Source organism: Atractosteus spatula (genome assembly GCF_055471065.1).
Source record: "Atractosteus spatula isolate fAtrSpa1 chromosome 24 unlocalized genomic scaffold, fAtrSpa1.hap1 SUPER_24_unloc_1, whole genome shotgun sequence".
Classification (NCBI taxonomy): domain Eukaryota; kingdom Metazoa; phylum Chordata; class Actinopteri; order Semionotiformes; family Lepisosteidae; genus Atractosteus; species Atractosteus spatula.
This window is the reverse complement of record NW_028296641.1, coordinates 626,586-642,567: the sequence shown is the minus strand read 5'-3', so window position 1 is coordinate 642,567 and position 15,982 is coordinate 626,586. Positions and strand designations below refer to the sequence as shown.

The 15,982-nt window shown below is 56.2% G+C and overlaps 2 protein-coding genes across 4 annotated transcripts; one reads left to right on the top strand and one right to left on the bottom strand.

Moving 5' to 3' along the window:
• Nucleotides 1–1,920: 1,920 nt before the first annotated feature.
• On the bottom strand, nucleotides 1,921–5,848 carry nudt22 (nudix (nucleoside diphosphate linked moiety X)-type motif 22). Of its 3 annotated transcripts, none has more exons than XM_088908989.1 (8): nucleotides 5,728–5,848; nucleotides 4,692–4,859; nucleotides 4,440–4,602; nucleotides 3,325–3,730; nucleotides 2,876–2,983; nucleotides 2,572–2,669; nucleotides 2,195–2,288; nucleotides 1,921–2,102 (listed from the first exon to the last, which is right to left on the bottom strand). In XM_088908989.1, the coding sequence occupies exons 3-8, from the start codon at nucleotides 4,523–4,525 to the stop codon at nucleotides 1,962–1,964; spliced, it is 933 nt and encodes a 310-aa protein (XP_088765115.1). In that variant the 5' UTR covers nucleotides 4,526–4,602; nucleotides 4,692–4,859; nucleotides 5,728–5,848; the 3' UTR covers nucleotides 1,921–1,961. The 3 variants fall into 3 exon arrangements, with proteins under 3 accessions (XP_088765115.1, XP_088765114.1, XP_088765116.1); XM_088908988.1 differs by having other exon boundaries at nucleotides 4,692–4,864; nucleotides 5,728–5,792; XM_088908990.1 differs by lacking the exon at nucleotides 4,692–4,859 and having other exon boundaries at nucleotides 5,728–5,771.
• Nucleotides 5,849–7,718: 1,870 nt separating this feature from the next.
• On the top strand, nucleotides 7,719–15,300 carry dnajc4 (DnaJ heat shock protein family (Hsp40) member C4). The gene is made up of 7 exons (XM_088908987.1): nucleotides 7,719–7,999; nucleotides 9,404–9,537; nucleotides 9,702–9,792; nucleotides 12,715–12,899; nucleotides 13,361–13,528; nucleotides 14,957–15,043; nucleotides 15,126–15,300. The coding sequence occupies exons 2-7, from the start codon at nucleotides 9,446–9,448 to the stop codon at nucleotides 15,274–15,276; spliced, it is 774 nt and encodes a 257-aa protein (XP_088765113.1). The 5' UTR covers nucleotides 7,719–7,999; nucleotides 9,404–9,445; the 3' UTR covers nucleotides 15,277–15,300.
• Nucleotides 15,301–15,982: the final 682 nt, after the last annotated feature.

Sequence of the window (15,982 nt, the reverse complement as noted above, 5' to 3'; positions counted from 1 at the left end):
GAAGCTGTTTTAATGCTCTGTAGGCTTTCATTTCCTGCGCTCTGCTGCGACTGCACACGGACCGACCCGAAGCCAGCCTGCTGGTGCCCCCGGACTCCCCAGTGTGCTGTGTGTAACTCCGCGCAGTTGTACTCTGGCACGTTTTGTGTTGCTACCGTTAACTTTTTCCGTTCACATGCTGTTCTCTTCTCCAACAATTTTGTTGCCATTTGCTGTGTTTTTTATGTGAGGAAACACGCAAGTAAGCATTTCATCGCACTCAGGTACATATGACCAGAAACACAGAGCGCTTGACAAACCCACCTCCCATCAACACTCCTCTCCCCTGTGTGTGTCAGGACCTGTCTCACTCCTCTCCCCTGTGTGTGTCAGGACCTGTCTCACTCCTCAGGCTAGTGTGAAGACATGTCCCACTCCTCTCCCCTGTGTGTGTCAGGACCTGTCTCACTCCTCTCCCCTGTGTGTGTCAGGACCTGTCTCACTCCTCAGGCTAGTGTGAAGACATGTCCCACTCCTCTCCCCTGTGTGTGTCAGGACCTGTCTCACTCCTCAGGCTAGTGTGAAGACATGTCCCACTCCTCTCCCTTGTGTTTGTCGGGACCTGTCTCACTCCTCTCCCCTGTGTGTGTCAGGACCTGTCTCACTCCTCAGGCTAGTGTGAAGACGTGTCCCAGTCCTCTCCCCTGTGTGTGTCAGGACCTGTCTCACTCCTCTCCCCTGTGTGTGTCAGGACCTGTCTCACTTGTCAGTGTTGTGTGAAGACATGTCCCACTCCTCTCCCCTGTGTGTGTCAGGACCTGTCTCACTCCTCTCCCCTGTGTGTGTCAGGACCTGTCTCACTTGTCAGTGTTGTGTGAAGACATGTCCCACTCCTCTCCCCTGTGTGTGTCAGGACCTGTCTCACTCCTCTCCCCTGTGTGTGTCAGGACCTGTCTCACTCCTCAGGCTAGTGTGAAGACATGTCCCACTCCTCTCCCCTGTGTGTGTCAGGACCTGTCTCACTCCTCTCCCCTGTGTGTGTCAGGACCTGTCTCACTCCTCAGGCTAGTGTGAAGACATGTCCCACTCCTCTCCCCTGTGTGTGTCAGGACCTGTCTCACTCCTCTCCCCTGTGTGTGTCAGGACCTGTCTCACTCCTCAGGCTAGTGTGAAGACATGTCCCACTCCTCTCCCTTGTGTGTGTCGGGACCTGTCTCACTCCTCTCCCCTGTGTGTGTCAGGACCTGTCTCACTTGTCAGTGTTGTGTGAAGACATGTCCCACTCCTCTCCCCTGTGTGTGTCAGGACCTGTCTCACTCCTCTCCCCTGTGTGTGTCAGGACCTGTCTCACTCCTCAGGCTAGTGTGAAGACATGTCCCACTCCTCTCCCCTGTGTGTGTCAGGACCTGTCTCACTCCTCTCCCCTGTGTGTGTCAGGACCTGTCTCACTCCTCAGGCTAGTGTGAAGACATGTCCCACTCCTCTCCCCTGTGTGTGTCAGGACCTGTCTCACTCCTCAGGCTAGTGTGAAGACATGTCCCACTCCTCTCCCCTGTGTGTGTCTGGACCTGTCTCACTCCTCTCCCCTGTGTGTGTCAGGACCTGTCTCACTCCTCAGGCTAGTGTGAAGACATGTCCCACTCCTCTCCCCTGTGTGTGTCAGGACCTGTCCCAGTCCTCTCCCCTGTGTGTGTCAGGACCTGTCTCACTCCTCAGGCTAGTGTGAAGACATGTCCCACTCCTCTCCCTTGTGTGTGTCGGGACCTGTCTCACTCCTCTCCCCTGTGTGTGTCAGGACCTGTCTCACTTGTCAGTGTTGTGTGAGGACCTGTCTCACTCGTCAGTGCTGTGTGTCCACCTCTGGTCTTGTGCTCTGAGTTTCACTCAGGAACTCATCATGATGTCATATCCTGTTGTGAAGAGCAGTGACACACAGACAGGTGTCCTTCATGTGGGGTTTATTAACGAGGGGGTGTCTGGTGTCAGGTGTGGACGCAGTCCGGAGCGCGGAGGTCTTCATCACTTCCCGTCCGGAGAACCGCTTGGTACAGGAGGACAGCTCCCTTGGCTGACGGGCACAACTCTGACCACAGGGGGGCGCTCGTGTCCAACCGCAGGACCTCCTGCAGCAAAACAGAGAGCAGACGGCACTGAGGCCTTCTACAGACGTGTCTCCTCTGAAGTTCCTGTCTGTGCCTTGGAGCGGCCATCTCACCCCCCTGCTGATGAAGACGATGTTCGTCGACTCCTGGGCCTCTGGGCCTCCCTGCCAGTAGAGCTCTCTCACGGCCGCAGAGGTCAAAGTGCACCTGGAGGTGACAAGCCAGCCAGTGAGGGCGTGTGTCAGTCAGTGTGTGTCAAAGCGTGTCAGTCAGTCTCAGTGTGTCAGTCAGTGTCGGTGTCAGTGAGGGCGTCAGTCAGTCAGTGTGTGTCAAAGCGTGTCAGTCAGTCTCAGTGTGTCAGTCAGTGTCGGTGTCAGTGAGGGCGTCAGTCAGTCAGTGTGTGTCAAAGCGTGTCAGTCAGTCTCAGTGTGTCAGTCAGTGTCAGTGTGTCACTGAGGGCGTCAGTCAGTGTCAGCGCGTCCAGCAGTACCTGATGTAGAACTCTGCGCTGGGCCGGCCGGCACTGGTGTGGTTCAGAGCGATTCCCAGCAGAACCGGTTCACTCAGACAGGCCAGCGGGACATTCACCTGAGAGAGACAGACAGGTTTCACGGACAGCCAGCGGGAGCTGACTCTGGGGTCCTGAGAGAGACAGACAGGTTTCACGGACAGCCAGCGGGAGCTGACTCTGGGGTCCTGAGAGAGACAGACAGGTGTCACGGACAGCCAGCGGGAGCTGACTCTGGGGTCCTGAGAGAGACAGACAGGTTTCACAGACAGCTCTGGGGTCTCACCTCGTCCCGGATCTCCGTGAGAATGGAGGAGAAGAGCTCTCTCACCACCCCGCGCCCACACAGCTGTTCCACTGTGATACTGTCCTCCGACACCCCCGGGGCCACTGCCTGAGACACAGAGAGAGGGAGACAGGCACTGAGAGAGAGGGAGAGAGGGAGACAGGCACAGAGAGATGAGACACAGGGAGAGAGGGAGACACAGAGAGAGTGAGACAGGCACTGAGAGAGAGGCAGACACAGGGAGAGAGAGAGACATAGGGAGAGGGAGGGAGACAGGCAAAGAGAGAGAGAGAGGGAGGGAGACATAGGGAGAGGGAGAGGGGGGGGAGAGGGAGACAGGCACTGAGAGAGACAGAGAGAGGGAGAGAGAGGGAGAGAGAGGGAGACGGCACTGAGAGAGAGACAGACATAGGGAGAGGGAGAGGGAGACACCAGCCTCAGACTCGCACCTTGGGCTCGGGGTGGCCTCCCGGGATGTCGATCAGCCCCGGCGCCTCCCCCACCTTCAGGCTGCGCCGCAGGAAGACCACGTGGCCGTCGGCCGTGACGACCACGCCGCCCACGCCCAGCGGCTGCGCCAGGAACGCCAGGGGGTCCCCCAGCTCGGCCGCGCCCCGGCTCCGCAGGGCCTGCGCCTCCGCGGACCAGTTCGTGCCCAGGAAGTCGCGGTAGCAGGTGAGGCCCAGCAGCAGGCTCAGCGCGGGTGCCGCCTGCCCCGGGCCGCCCTGGTCCCGCAGAGAGGCCGCGTGGAGCCGGAACTTGGCCCCGTTAAAGAGCCAGGGCTCGCGGGCCACGCGCTGCGACCACAGCTCCCCGATCCGGACCTCCAGCGCCGGGAAACTCTGCCGGTTGTACCTGAGAGGCAGACAGAGGAGGCTCACAGCCTGCAGCTCCCCACACAAACAGCACCAGCGGAGTGAAAAGCAAAGAATTTAATTGGGGGGCATCTGCCTGCACAGGGGGAGCCTGAACTTTCCTCCACCTGGAGCGGATCAGACTGCTGCGCACTGGGAGTCTGACTGACAGCACTGTCACACCTGGAGCGGATCAGACTGCTGCACACTGGGAGTCTGACTGACAGCACTGTCACACCTGGAGCGGATCAGACTGCTGCGCACTGGGAGTCTGACTGACAGCACTGTCACACCTGGAGCGGATCAGACTGCTGTGCACTGGGAGTCTGACAGCACTGTCACACCTGGAGCGGATCAGACTGCTGCGCACTGGGAATCTGACAGCACTGTCACACCTGGAGCGGATCACACTGCTGCGCACTGGGAGTCTGACAGCACTGTCACACCTGGAGCGGATCAGACTGCTGCGCACTGGGAGTCTGACTGACAGCACTGTCACACCTGGAGCGGATCAGACTGCTGCGCACTGGGAGTCTGACTGACAGCACTGTCACACCTGGAGCGGATCAGACTGCTGCGCACTGGGAGTCTGACAGCACTGTCACACCTGGAGTGGATCAGACTGCTGCGCACTGGGAGTCTGACTGACAGCACTGTCACACCTGGAGCGGATCAGACTGCTGCGCACTGGGAGTCTGCACACAGTGTACCTGGGGGACAGCTCCACTTGCACCTGCCCCTCCCTCAGGCCCCTGCAGGGGGCGCAGTGGAGCAAGATTGACACTTCAGGGTCCATTTCTTCAGCTCCTCCCTCCTCTTCCACCTCCTTCCCCTCCCCCCCAGTTCGTCAGGGCTCAGAGGCAGTATTTTCTCCTAACGAGACAAACAAGAAGAGCAAAGCGCTGATTTCTTTCAGGTCTACAGACAGACACAAAAGACTAACGAGGCCACCTGAGCCTCACCTGCGGGTGGGTTTCTGGGCTGGGTGCGGAGCTGCGGGGCTGGCCTCAGGCCTGGGTGACAGCGCCAGTGGTCTGTGGGTTCTCCACGTCAGACATGCCCAGGACAGGTAACAGGACTGGCATTTCCTCTGGGCACTGCGGCACGAGACGCAGGGCGACGGGTAAGACCTGGACTGGATTCACGGGAGGATTTCAGCGAGGAATGCTTCCCCAGCCCAGCAGGGGAAGAGCTGGGTCGAATGAAAACCTGGCAGACACTCCAGGACTGGACTGGACAGCTCTGTCCTGGACACACTGACCCTCCAGGACCAGGACTGGACAGCTCTGTCCTGGACACACTGACCCTCCAGGACCTGGACTGGACAGCCCTGTTCTAGACACACTGACCCCCAGGACTGGACTGGACAGCCCTGTTCTAGACACACTGACCCCCAAGACTGGACTAGACAGCTCTGTTCTAGACACACTGACCCCCCAGGACTGGACTGGACAGCCCTGTTCTAGACACACTGACCCCCAAGACTGGACTGGACAGCCCTGTTCTGGACACACTGACCCCCCAGGACTGGACTGGACAACTCTGTTCTAGACACACTGACCCTCCAGGACTGGACTGGACAGCCCTGTTCTGGACACACTGACACCCCAGGACTGGACTGGACTGGACAGCCCTGTTCTGGACACACTGACCCCCCAGGACTGGACTGGACAGCCCTGTTCTAGCCACAGCCCTGACTTCAACCCTGTGTACAACACAAACATCTCTTACAGCTCGACCGACAGGACTGAACTGAGACCCGAATATCCTCTTATTAAAAAAAATGAAGCCGCGAGGATTTAATCAGTTTAAATCTTCAGGAAATGAAGACGCACCGGTGGCTACTGTAGCATTTGAAGAATGTCTGATAATTGACGTTTATGTATATATATCGTGAGTCACGGAATACAAATTCCTGTTCTTGTAAGGATCTATTCTAAGCAAAACAGAGTCAATAATTTACAATTTCCACGCCGGATCAAGTCTGGCGGAGCCTACCTGGCTTGTTGACCCTGCGAGCTTCTGTAAACACGGAAGAAGGAAGGAGTGCGGACGCACGTTGGCTGTCGCTGATTGGCTGTTGCTGGTGGTCTCCCTAAAGACCTACTTTTCTATTGGTTATTCTGAAACCGAGCAGGAGGTGAAATCGAGACGGTGATTGGTCACTCTGCCTACAGGGGCCATTTTGATTGGTGAAAACAAGTGCCTGTCTGTGGGCTGGCCAGCCCCTTCCCGGAAATGTGGCCGCAGGAGTAAGTCAAGGCTTCGCACTACTACAAAAACGGAAAGTACAACAAACAGGTGTATGTACATACAAATGTCACAACATGACAGAACAGAGGTAACATCAAGTGAATGAAAAAAAAAACAATGTCCACAGTACAGAGGTTATGTGGTGTTAGGGTTCACATTAAATAGGTTTATATGCCAAAAGATGTTTGTAGACCAACTCACCTCAGCTTATTTTAAAATATTTTTAGTTAATTTGAGTCTAACTTAAATGAGTTAGAAAATTCTTTAAAGCACATAGGAGTATTTTTAACTCTACACGTATGTATGGAAAAGTTTGCTAACGTGAGAATGACATTTACCATGATAGGTCTCGGGGCGCTCTTGTGCCGGGGTCTGTGTCCCCCCCCGGCCTTCGCCTCCACTCACTCCCCGCGCGGGGTTCTGCTGTTGCCGTTGGAGACCGGCTGACCTGCAGTGACCCCCCCCCCATTTTACCAGCTCAGCTCGTGACAACGTCACTTCCACGGCAACGAGGACAGGAACGTGGTTGGGGGGGGAGTGTTGCTTTGTAAACACAAGTCAGACAGGAGGACAGAGAGATTGTCTCCGCTTTCAGATGAGGGAGTGAGGAGACACACACACACACACACACACACATACACACACACACACTGACTCACGTCACACATGCTCACACACTGACTCATAGCACACGCACACACGCACAGACACACTCCCACCCTGCTCTGGGAGACAGGATGTGTCTGATAAAAATGACTCCATTGTGCGAGGGAGAACAGGGACACAGCCCCCCGAGATCCCCAATCCGCCCGGCCTGGCCCTGCGCCAACTTTCCCAGGCTTCTCCGACAAAGGAGAATTGTCCATGAGGGTACGCCCCCCCCCCCCCCCCGCCCCGACTCCCTCTTTCACTCCCTTAATCGCTCTCTCTGCTCCCGGATTCTCCTTCTCCTCCTGGGACAGGAGGGGGTGCTGGGCTGGGGGAGGGGGCATCACGCCATCGGCTCCGCCGGCGAATGAGTACGGCGATGGCCGCCCCCCACCCCCTCTTCTCTTCACACGGCCGGGGCTGGGGGGCAATCTGGAACCGACAATCGCCCGGCTGCCCCCACGTCCCCATCCCCCTCTCCAGACAGCACACACAGCCCTGCCAGGGGTCTCGGCTGCACCCCTGTGTTAGTGCCCGCTCCATTTTGTGCTTGGCATTGTGTCACAAGTCGAGTTATGATGGACGACTGTATTATTCAGTATTGTACCTCTGTCAGTGTCAGTGGAGTCTGATTATAATCCCAGTGAAGAACTAATCCAGCTCCCAGTCCAGACAGTCCAGTCCAGCCTGCAGAGTCTCAGACTGCTCTGTCAGTGTCAGTGAGTCTGATTATAATCCCAGTGAAGAACTAATCCAGCTCCCAGTCCAGACAGTCCAGTCCAGCCTGCAGTGTCTCAGACTGCTCTGTCAGTGTCAGTGAGTCTGATTATAATCCCAGTGAAGAACTAATCCAGCTCCCAGTCCAGACAGTCCAGTCCAGCCTGCAGAGTCTCAGACTGCTCTGTCACTGTCAGTGGAGTCTGATTATAATCCCAGTTAATAACTAATCCAGCTCATAGTACAGTCAATCCAATCCAGCCTGCATCGTCTCAGAAAGCTATTGAATAAAACTGTTGTTCAGCAAAACTATGTTGTAGTTTTTTTTCTGTTGTAGAGATTTCGTAGGAGGGCTCTCTTTGTCGCCGCTCGCAGTCGGCTCTTCCCACCGGACCGGTTGTGTGGCTCCGCGTCACGGGTCTGCAGAGGCCGGGACTGACTCGCCGGGCGGTTCCGATCGGTTCTGGGCGACAGACACACCGCAACAGCCCGGAAACTCCGTAACTCAGAGCCCCGGTTCACACGAACAGCTCCCGGGGGCGTCTACCACTGAACCAGCGGCTGTGGAGGGAGACTTTCTCCCGGAAACCTGATCACAGTCTCCCTGTGCCCTCCTAGTGTCAGCATCGCCCCTTGCACTTAGCGTAGAGAAGTGAGTAAAACACGAATTTAATATCTTCACTCTTAGGAAACGAATAAATAACAGTGCCTACTCTACGAAGAGTACAGGGAAAAAGCTGTTTCTTTTTCAGTTATTGGTTTGTGTGAAGTAATCGATGTTGGCGAGTTAAGTTTTTTGTAAGGTGACTCGGCCATCAAGCCGGCGGTTTTCCTGGCTGAGCTACACCGGCCGTGCGGTCTCCCCGATCGGCACCGTGTTCGCGTTCGTACCGGCCAAGGGGAGATTCGCCCTGGCTTTGTTCCTGAATGAGAGTAATTGTAGACACGGGTTTTAAAAAACGCAGTGCGTGGCAGGTGTAGATGTTTTTTTTTTACTTTTAATTTCTTTGAAAGTGTTTACTTTTCTGTTATGAAACTGCCGTTATGCAACACTCCGAGGACCCTAAACCCTGTTAACGCCTGTCGAATCCACCCGCTCACCCACAGTCCGCAGTTTCCAGCAGAGATCCTCTATATACCTGGTACACCGCAGAAATACAGATCTTTAACTTGGGTCCGAGGTGTCACGGTGGCGCAGTGGTTAGCACTGCTGCCTCAAAGCGCTGGGTTCAGTTCCAGACCTGGACTGCTGTCTGTGTGGAGTTCGCATGTTCTGCCTGGGTTTGTGTGGGCTGCCTCCCACAGTCCACAGTCCTGCTGGTGGGTTAATTGGCTTCTGGGAAAGTTGTCCCTGGTGTGAATGTGAGTGTGTGTTGGGGTGTGTGTCTGTGTGTGTGAGTGTGTATTTGGTTGTGTGTCTGTGTCTGTGAGTGTGTATTTGGGTGTGTGTCTGTGTGTGAGTGTGTGTTGGGGTGTGTGTCTGCATCTGTGAGTGTGTGTTGGGGTGTGTGTCTGTGTGAGTGTGTGTTGGGGTGTAAGCAGTGTGCGGAGGAGCCGGGGGGCGGAAATTCCGGACTGGGACAGGGAGCAGGATAAGCTGGAATTGGTCTAGCAGAGAGCAGCCCGTGGCTGGGGCTGGTCAGATCTGGCCTGTTCTCAGCTCTGACCGCAGACAGACGCTGGGCTGAAGGGACACGCTGGGAGCTGGGAGTGGGGAGAGGAGCTTCACCCGGACTGGAAAGTGTTTTAAGTAAAGGGCAGCTTTGTTGTGGGAGAGTTTGTTCTACGCGCTGGGTGTCTGAGCCGTCTGGGAAGACGTCTCTCTGTCTGTGTCTGAATCTGTCTTCCTTTCCTGCCCTGTGGCGTGCTCCTGTCCCTTCCTCCTCTTTCTCCTTTCCCTCTCTCCTCCTCTCCTGTCTCTCACTGTCCTTCAACTCCTGTCTCTGTCTCTTAACTCTCCTCCTCTCCTGTCTCTCACTGTCCTTCCCCTCTTTGCTCCTATCCTCTCTGTCCTCCCTCTTCACTTTGGTCTTCCTCAGGTGTGTCTGTGTTACAGGTCCCACCCCCGGGTTGTGGGTGCTGTCTCCAGTATCCCATCATGCAGCTGGAGGCCCATCTGCTCCTGTGCCAGCGCTGTCTGTGGTGCCGCCACAGCCCCCTGCGCTCCCTGTGTCTCAGCGCCGCCCTCAGGTGAGACAGCTCGCCGCTTCTCCGCAGTGCCCAGACGGCTTCTCAGGGAGCCTGGGATCTCCGGACCAGCTCGGCGTGGGCTGGGGTCAGGAAGGGTGCGTTCAGCAGCGGCGGCGCCCCCTGTGGCTGAGTGCGACACTGACGCTGTGGTCTTTGCGCTGCAGGGACACGAGGAGCCACTACGACCTCCTGGGAGTCAAACCGGACGCCTCGCTGGAGGAGATCAAGGCGGCTTTCTTCCACAGGTCCAAACAGGTACCAGAAACACTCTGTGTGGGACAACGTGTGTGTGCTGATAATGGAGCTCCACACCCTGTCAGACCAGCAGGACAGCTGGTCCGGTGGTTCAGGTCCGGTCTTGTTAGACCAGGAGGACAGCTGGTCCGGTGGTTCAGGTCCGGTCTTGTTAGACCGGGAGGACAACTGGTCCGGTGGTTCAGGTCCGGTCTTGTTAGATCGGGAGGACAGCTGGTCCGATGGTTCAGGTCCAGTCCTGTCAGACCAGGAGGACAGCTGGTCCGGTGGTTCAGGTCCAGTCTTGTTAGACCAGGAGGATAGCTGGTCCGATGGTTCAGGTCCAGTCCTGTCAGACCAGGAGGACAGCTGGTCAGTGGTTCAGGTCCAGTCTTGTTAGACCAGGAGGACACAATTCTTGAAACTGTATTTACTCGTGTGGAACAGAAGTCAACAAGACACGCTGATGTGTCCCAGCTGCTGTATCTCCTGTGACCACATGGGGGTGGTGTTGAACTGAGAGAGACACAATAGTGAGCCAGCCCACGTGTCTCCAAAGAAAACAAAGAAAATTTAATGAACTCTGAAGTCAGTTGTTATACAACTTGATTGCACACCACTGAGGTAAGAGTCGCTTCTGCGTCTGATGTCTTAAAGGAGGAAACTGCAGAGCTGCGTGGTGCCAGGCCGGTCCAAGGGCGGTACCGACCCCTCTGTCTCACCTGTGTGGAATCACAGCCCCTCTGTCTCACCTGCACAGGCAGGAATCACAGCCCCTCTGTCTCACCTGCGCAGAATCACAACCCCTCTGTCTAACCTGCACAGAATCACAACCCCTCTGTCTCACCTGCGCAGAATCACAGCCCCTCTGTCTCACCTGCGCAGGCAGGAATCACAACCCCTCTGTCTCACCTGCGCAGAATCACAACCCCTCTGTCTAACCTGCACAGAATCACAACCCCTCTGTCTCATCTGCGCAGGCAGGAACCACAGCCCCTCTGTCTCACCTGCGCGGAATCACAACCCCTCTGTCTAACCTGCACAGAGTCACAACCCCTCTGTCTCACCTGCGCAGAATCACAACCCCTCTGTCTCACCTGCACAGAGTCACAACCCCTATCTGCGCAGGCAGGAACCACAGCCCCTCTGTCTCACCTGCGCGGAATCACAACCCCTCTGTCTAACCTGCACAGAATCACAACCCCTCTGTCTCACCTGCACAGAGTCACAACCCCTCTGTCTCACCTGCGCAGAATCACAACCCCTCTGTCTCACCTGCACAGAATCACAACCCCTCTGTCTCACCTGCGCAGAATCACAACCCCTCTGTCTCACCTGCGCAGAATCACAGCCCCTGTGTCTAACCTGCACAGAATCACAGCCCCTCTGTCTCACCTGCGCAGAACCACAGCCCCTCTGTCTCACCTTCGCAGGAACCAAAGCCCCTCTGTCTCACCTGCGCAGAGTCACAACCCCTCTGTCTCACCTGCGCAGAATCACAACCCCTCTGTCTCACCTGCGCAGAACCACAGCCCCTCTGTCTCACCTTCGCAGGAACCACAGCCCCTCTGTCTCACCTGCGCAGGCAGGAACCACAGTGAGAACCAGCCTGGAGACTTGCCTGGGCCACAGTCTCTGTCACTGCTCACTGCCTTGAACTCCAGTTTTTCATGTTATTTAAGTGTCTCTACAATGAGTCAGCTGTTTACGATTAAAGATTAATGCACTTTCTGAGAGTATGCCAGCTGTTTAGAAGTGGTCGTTAACTTTTCACTTGTGAAGATTGTGAGCTGTTATAAATTATCGTACGTTTCCTGACTGGTTATGCGGGAACAGGTCAGGGAAATTTTCCCTGCGTGATTGTTGAGAGGGAGCCAAGGGTCTGAATGCACAGGGCTTGTAAAACATGCTTTCAGACTCACTGTGCGTTTGTTTAAATAAGGATCAGTGCTGTAGCAGACGCTCTTATCAGAGGAATCCCTGGGGTTCAGTGATCTCCAGCAGAGTCTCCAGCGGTAGGACCACAAGCTAACATCTCAGGTTCGACCAGACCTGACCCACCGGGCCAGCTGTCCTCCTGGTCTAACAGGACCAGACCTGAACCACTGGACCAGCTGTCCTCCTGGTCTAATTGGACCGGAGCTGAACCACTGGACCAGCTGTCCTCCTGGTCTAATTGGACCGGAGCTGAACCGCCGGACCAGCTGTCCTCCAATGCTGTGGAGCCGAATGGAGCTTCTCATAGATTTTCCTTGAGGAGCTGTAGCTCACTCTGCACAGTGACGCCCTGCTGTGTCTCCTCTCCCGGCTGCCTGTGTCTGGAGCTGCTCAGTGGTGACCAGGTGCGCTGGCCGAGGTTCCGGTTTGGCCAGCAGGGGGAGCCGTGTGGTGCAGGGCGCCATGGCGCTCACGAGCAGCTGTGAGCCGGGCCGTGCCGAGTTGTGCAATCGCTCTCCGGAAGAAGGAGTCGTTGTGTCGGGATAGGGGCTCACTGTTCCCAGAGGCTCCCCCAGACGCAGGGGCAGAGATCAGGCCCTCATGGCGGGACAGAGGGGCAGGGGGCCACGCTGGCCTGTCGTGTGACAGCACCACTACAGAATGGTGCCTTTTTTACAGTTTAGTGGAGCATTAGGACACAGACCGCAGGGTGAGCGCCCCCTACTGGCCCCACCCACACCTCCTCCAGCAGCAGCCTCAGTCTTTGCCAGGAGTCTCCCCTCCAGGTGCTGGCCAGGCTCACACAGCTGCTGGCAAAGATGGTCCGGTGGAGGCCGACCTGAGACCAGCTTGACTCCCCTCCTCTCCTGGCCTTGTTTGAGAGTTTCATCACCATCGTCTGGACCAGTGGAGACTGAATTCCTTCAGTTGAACACTCGGGTCCTGCAGTGGAGTAATAACTAAGAGTTGTTCTCTCTACTGCCCCCCTGTGGCGCACTTTGACAGCTGCACCCAGACAGCGACCCCTCGAACCCGGGGCTACACACTCAGTTTGTGGCCCTGAGCAAAGCCTACAAGGTCCTGAGGCAGGAGAGCACCCGCCGAGAGTACGACAGCAGCCTGAGGGACAGAGACAGGCTGAGAGAGAGACAGGCCTTCTCAGGGACACAGCAGTACACACACACCTCCAGGTGAGTCAGAGAGAGAGACAGGTCTCTGGGACACAGCAGTACACACACACCTCCAGGTGAGTCAGAGAGAGAGACAGGTCTCTGGGACACAGCAGTACACACACACCTCCAGGTGAGTCAGAGACAGAGACAGGTCTCTGGGACACAGCAGTACACACACACCTCCAGGTGAGTCAGAGAGAGAGACAGGTCTCTGGGACACAGCAGTACACACACACCTCCAGGTGAGTCAGAGAGAGAGACAGGTCTCTGGGACACAGCAGTACACACACACCTCCAGGTGAGTCAGAGAGAGAGACAGGTCTCTGGGACACAGCAGTACACACACACCTCCAGGTGAGTCAGAGAGAGAGACAGGTCTCTGGGACACCACAGTACACACACACCTCCAGGTGAGTCAGAGGGGGGGGAGAGGGATAGGGATGGGAAGGACTCACTGGTTCCCCTTCCTCCCCGGACAGACCGGACCGCTCCGAGCACGTGCGGTACTGGGAGCAGTTCCGCTACGCTGGACCTCAGAATTTCTCCGCCGAGCAGTCGGACCGCAAGAGGAGACGGAACCGGCGCCTGGTGCTGTACTGTGTGCTGGTGATGATGGGCAGTCTGACCACCCACTACTTCGGGTTCAGGTATTACCACTGGTCCCGACTCCTGAACCGGGTCTGGGACTCTGGTATTACCACTGGTCCCGACTCCTGAACCGGGTCTGGGACTCTGGTATTACCACTGGTCCTGTCTCCTGAACCGGGTTTTGAGTGATGTAAGTGTCAATGTGTTCGAATGTGTGTCTGTATGTGCGAGCGTGTTTGAGTGTGTGTGTGTCTGTATGTGCGAGCATGTTTGAGTGTGTGTGTGTCTGTATGTGCGAGCGTGTTTGAGTGTGTGTGTGTGTCTATATGTGCGAGCATGTTTGAGTGTGTGTGTGTGTCTGTATGTGTGAGCATGTTTGAGTGTGTGTGTGTTGTGTATGTGCTCCGAGGAGGGGGTAGGGGTTAAAAGGGATTATCCCCTTAATCCCCCCCATGTCCGGTGCCCAGTGCCTGAGCCCCCCTGTCCCAGGACACACAGCACACAGATCACGACAGCAGCGTCACAGAGCACAGCACCAGCAGGGGCGAGATCTGCTCCTTACTGACCGTTATACCTGTAATAATCCCAGGACACATCTTAACGAGACGCTGCTTCCTAACGAGACCCTCAATCAGGAGAGGATTGACAGCATTCTGCCAGGGACAGTGAGTACTAGAGCCAGCCTGTGCGAAATATCAGCTGTCCATGATCCAGTCAGCGCTGGAGAGACCTTTTCTGACGAGATGATAAATGTTTTAAAGTAGCTCAGGTGGGGAGTGGCGTCAGCATGCGTAGGCTGCAAAGGAACACGTAACAGGTTTATTCCAGGCTGAAAACACAACGTTTCGGCTGTGAAGCCTTCTTCAGGCTTGAGACACACCTGGCTGACCAGAGAGGACAGACTCAGTGACCACAGACACTGGACACAGGCAGACCTGGCTGCCCAGAGAGGACAGGCTCAGTGACCACAGCCTGGACACAGACACTGGACACAGGCAGACCTGTCTGTCCAGAGAGGACAGGCTGTGCTCTCACTGCCAGCAGGGAGACATAGAGACAGAGATGCACTTCCTACTGCACTGTGACAGATACTCTGGGATAAGAGAAACATTCTTCCCCAAATCTACACAGCTAATCCCAGAGTTCCCACACCTGCCAGAATCACAACAGGTCCCAATCCTACTGGGAGAGGGAGGAGGGAACTCAGTTAAACTGGTAGCCCAGTGTGTGACCTCCTGTCCCAGCCTGAGGAACAGTGAGCCTGTCTCCCAGTAATGCTCCAGGTGTTGTATGTTGTATGTACAGTGGATGTCCTGTGATGGATTTCTATTAGAAATGTCTGTAGATGTTGTAGTGACCGGTCATGTCAATAAAGCTGTTTGACTTTGACTTTGAGGGAGACAGAGCTGAGGTCTGTCTGTGCTGACTGACCCTCCCTCCCGTCCGCCCGCCTGTCTCTCTGTCCGTCTGTCTGTCTGTCGGCGCAGGAAGCTGGAGGAGCTGCACAACAGCTTCATGGACGAGAAGGACCGCGTCATCACCGAGATCTACAACGAGTCGAAGGGCAGAGCCAGGTGAGCCACTGGCCACGCCGGCTGCTGCTGACCGCCCCTCCCTCGTCCGCACGCCGAGCTAACGAGGCTGCGTGTCCCGCAGGGCCAACGGCTTCCAGAAGCAGACGGAGATCCTGCGGCAGAGGCACGCGGAGTTCGTGGAGAAGTACCGCCTGCGCAGCCGGGGGGCGGAGGGCAGCCAGCGGGGGGAGACGGCGAGCACGAGGGAGGGCGACTCTCGCTCTGTAAAATAATTCGATTAAATGGTTTCTGAAACAGTCAGCCTCCATATGTGTCCTCCCGGTCTGACAAGACCGGACCTGAACCACCGGACCAGCTGTCCTCCTGGTCTAACAAGACCAGACCTGAACCACCGGACCAGCTGTCCTCCTGGTCTAACAAGACCGGACCTGAACCACCGGACCAGCTGTCCTCCTGGTCTAACAAGACCGGACCTGAACCACCGGACCAGCTGTCCTCCTGGTCTGATGAGACCGGACCTGAACCACCGGACCAGCTGTCCTCTCGGTCTGACAGGACCAGACCTGAACCACTGGACCAGCTGGCTATCGTGTTACTGCTGTTACTGGTGTCACTGGGGTGGCGGTTGTGTCTTCCGAACCGGAGTAAAAAAAGGACTAACGCGATTGCGATTGCGCTGCCTTATTCCGACAGCTGTCCAGTTTCTCTGTCAATATTTGTTTTAATCCTCACGGGCAGCCGGGAATGGGGGGGCGGCAGCTGGGAAGCTCTGACACAGAGTAAACAGAACAATACAAAAATAAAATTCTTCTCCCGTTATCATCGAGAGCAGCAGTCCCAACGCCAAGCTCGAGTTTTTCCCAGCCCCTGCTCGTGTCCGTCCAGGGCACACTCCTGACCCACGGCGCAGGTCCGGTTCGGACGGGAGTTCCGTCGCCACAGGACAATGAGGATTAATCTGATGAAAGGCCACGTTTA

Excerpts from the sequence above, each read along its gene's own strand:
- nudt22 (XM_088908989.1), bottom strand. The coding sequence starts at position 4,525 with ATGGACCCTGAAGTGTCAATCTTGCTCCACTGCGCCCCCTGCAGGGGC. Across the intron at positions 3,731-4,439 it reads CAAGTGGAGCTGTCCCCCAG|GTACAACCGGCAGAGTTTCC; the intron begins GTACACTGTGTG and ends TCTGCCTCTCAG. Across the intron at positions 2,670-2,875 it reads TCACGGAGATCCGGGACGAG|GTGAATGTCCCGCTGGCCTG; the intron begins GTGAGACCCCAG and ends TGTCTCTCTCAG.
- dnajc4 (XM_088908987.1), top strand. The coding sequence starts at position 9,446 with ATGCAGCTGGAGGCCCATCTGCTCCTGTGCCAGCGCTGTCTGTGGTGC. Across the intron at positions 12,900-13,360 it reads CAGTACACACACACCTCCAG|ACCGGACCGCTCCGAGCACG; the intron begins GTGAGTCAGAGA and ends CTCCCCGGACAG. Across the intron at positions 13,529-14,956 it reads ACCCACTACTTCGGGTTCAG|GAAGCTGGAGGAGCTGCACA; the intron begins GTATTACCACTG and ends CTGTCGGCGCAG.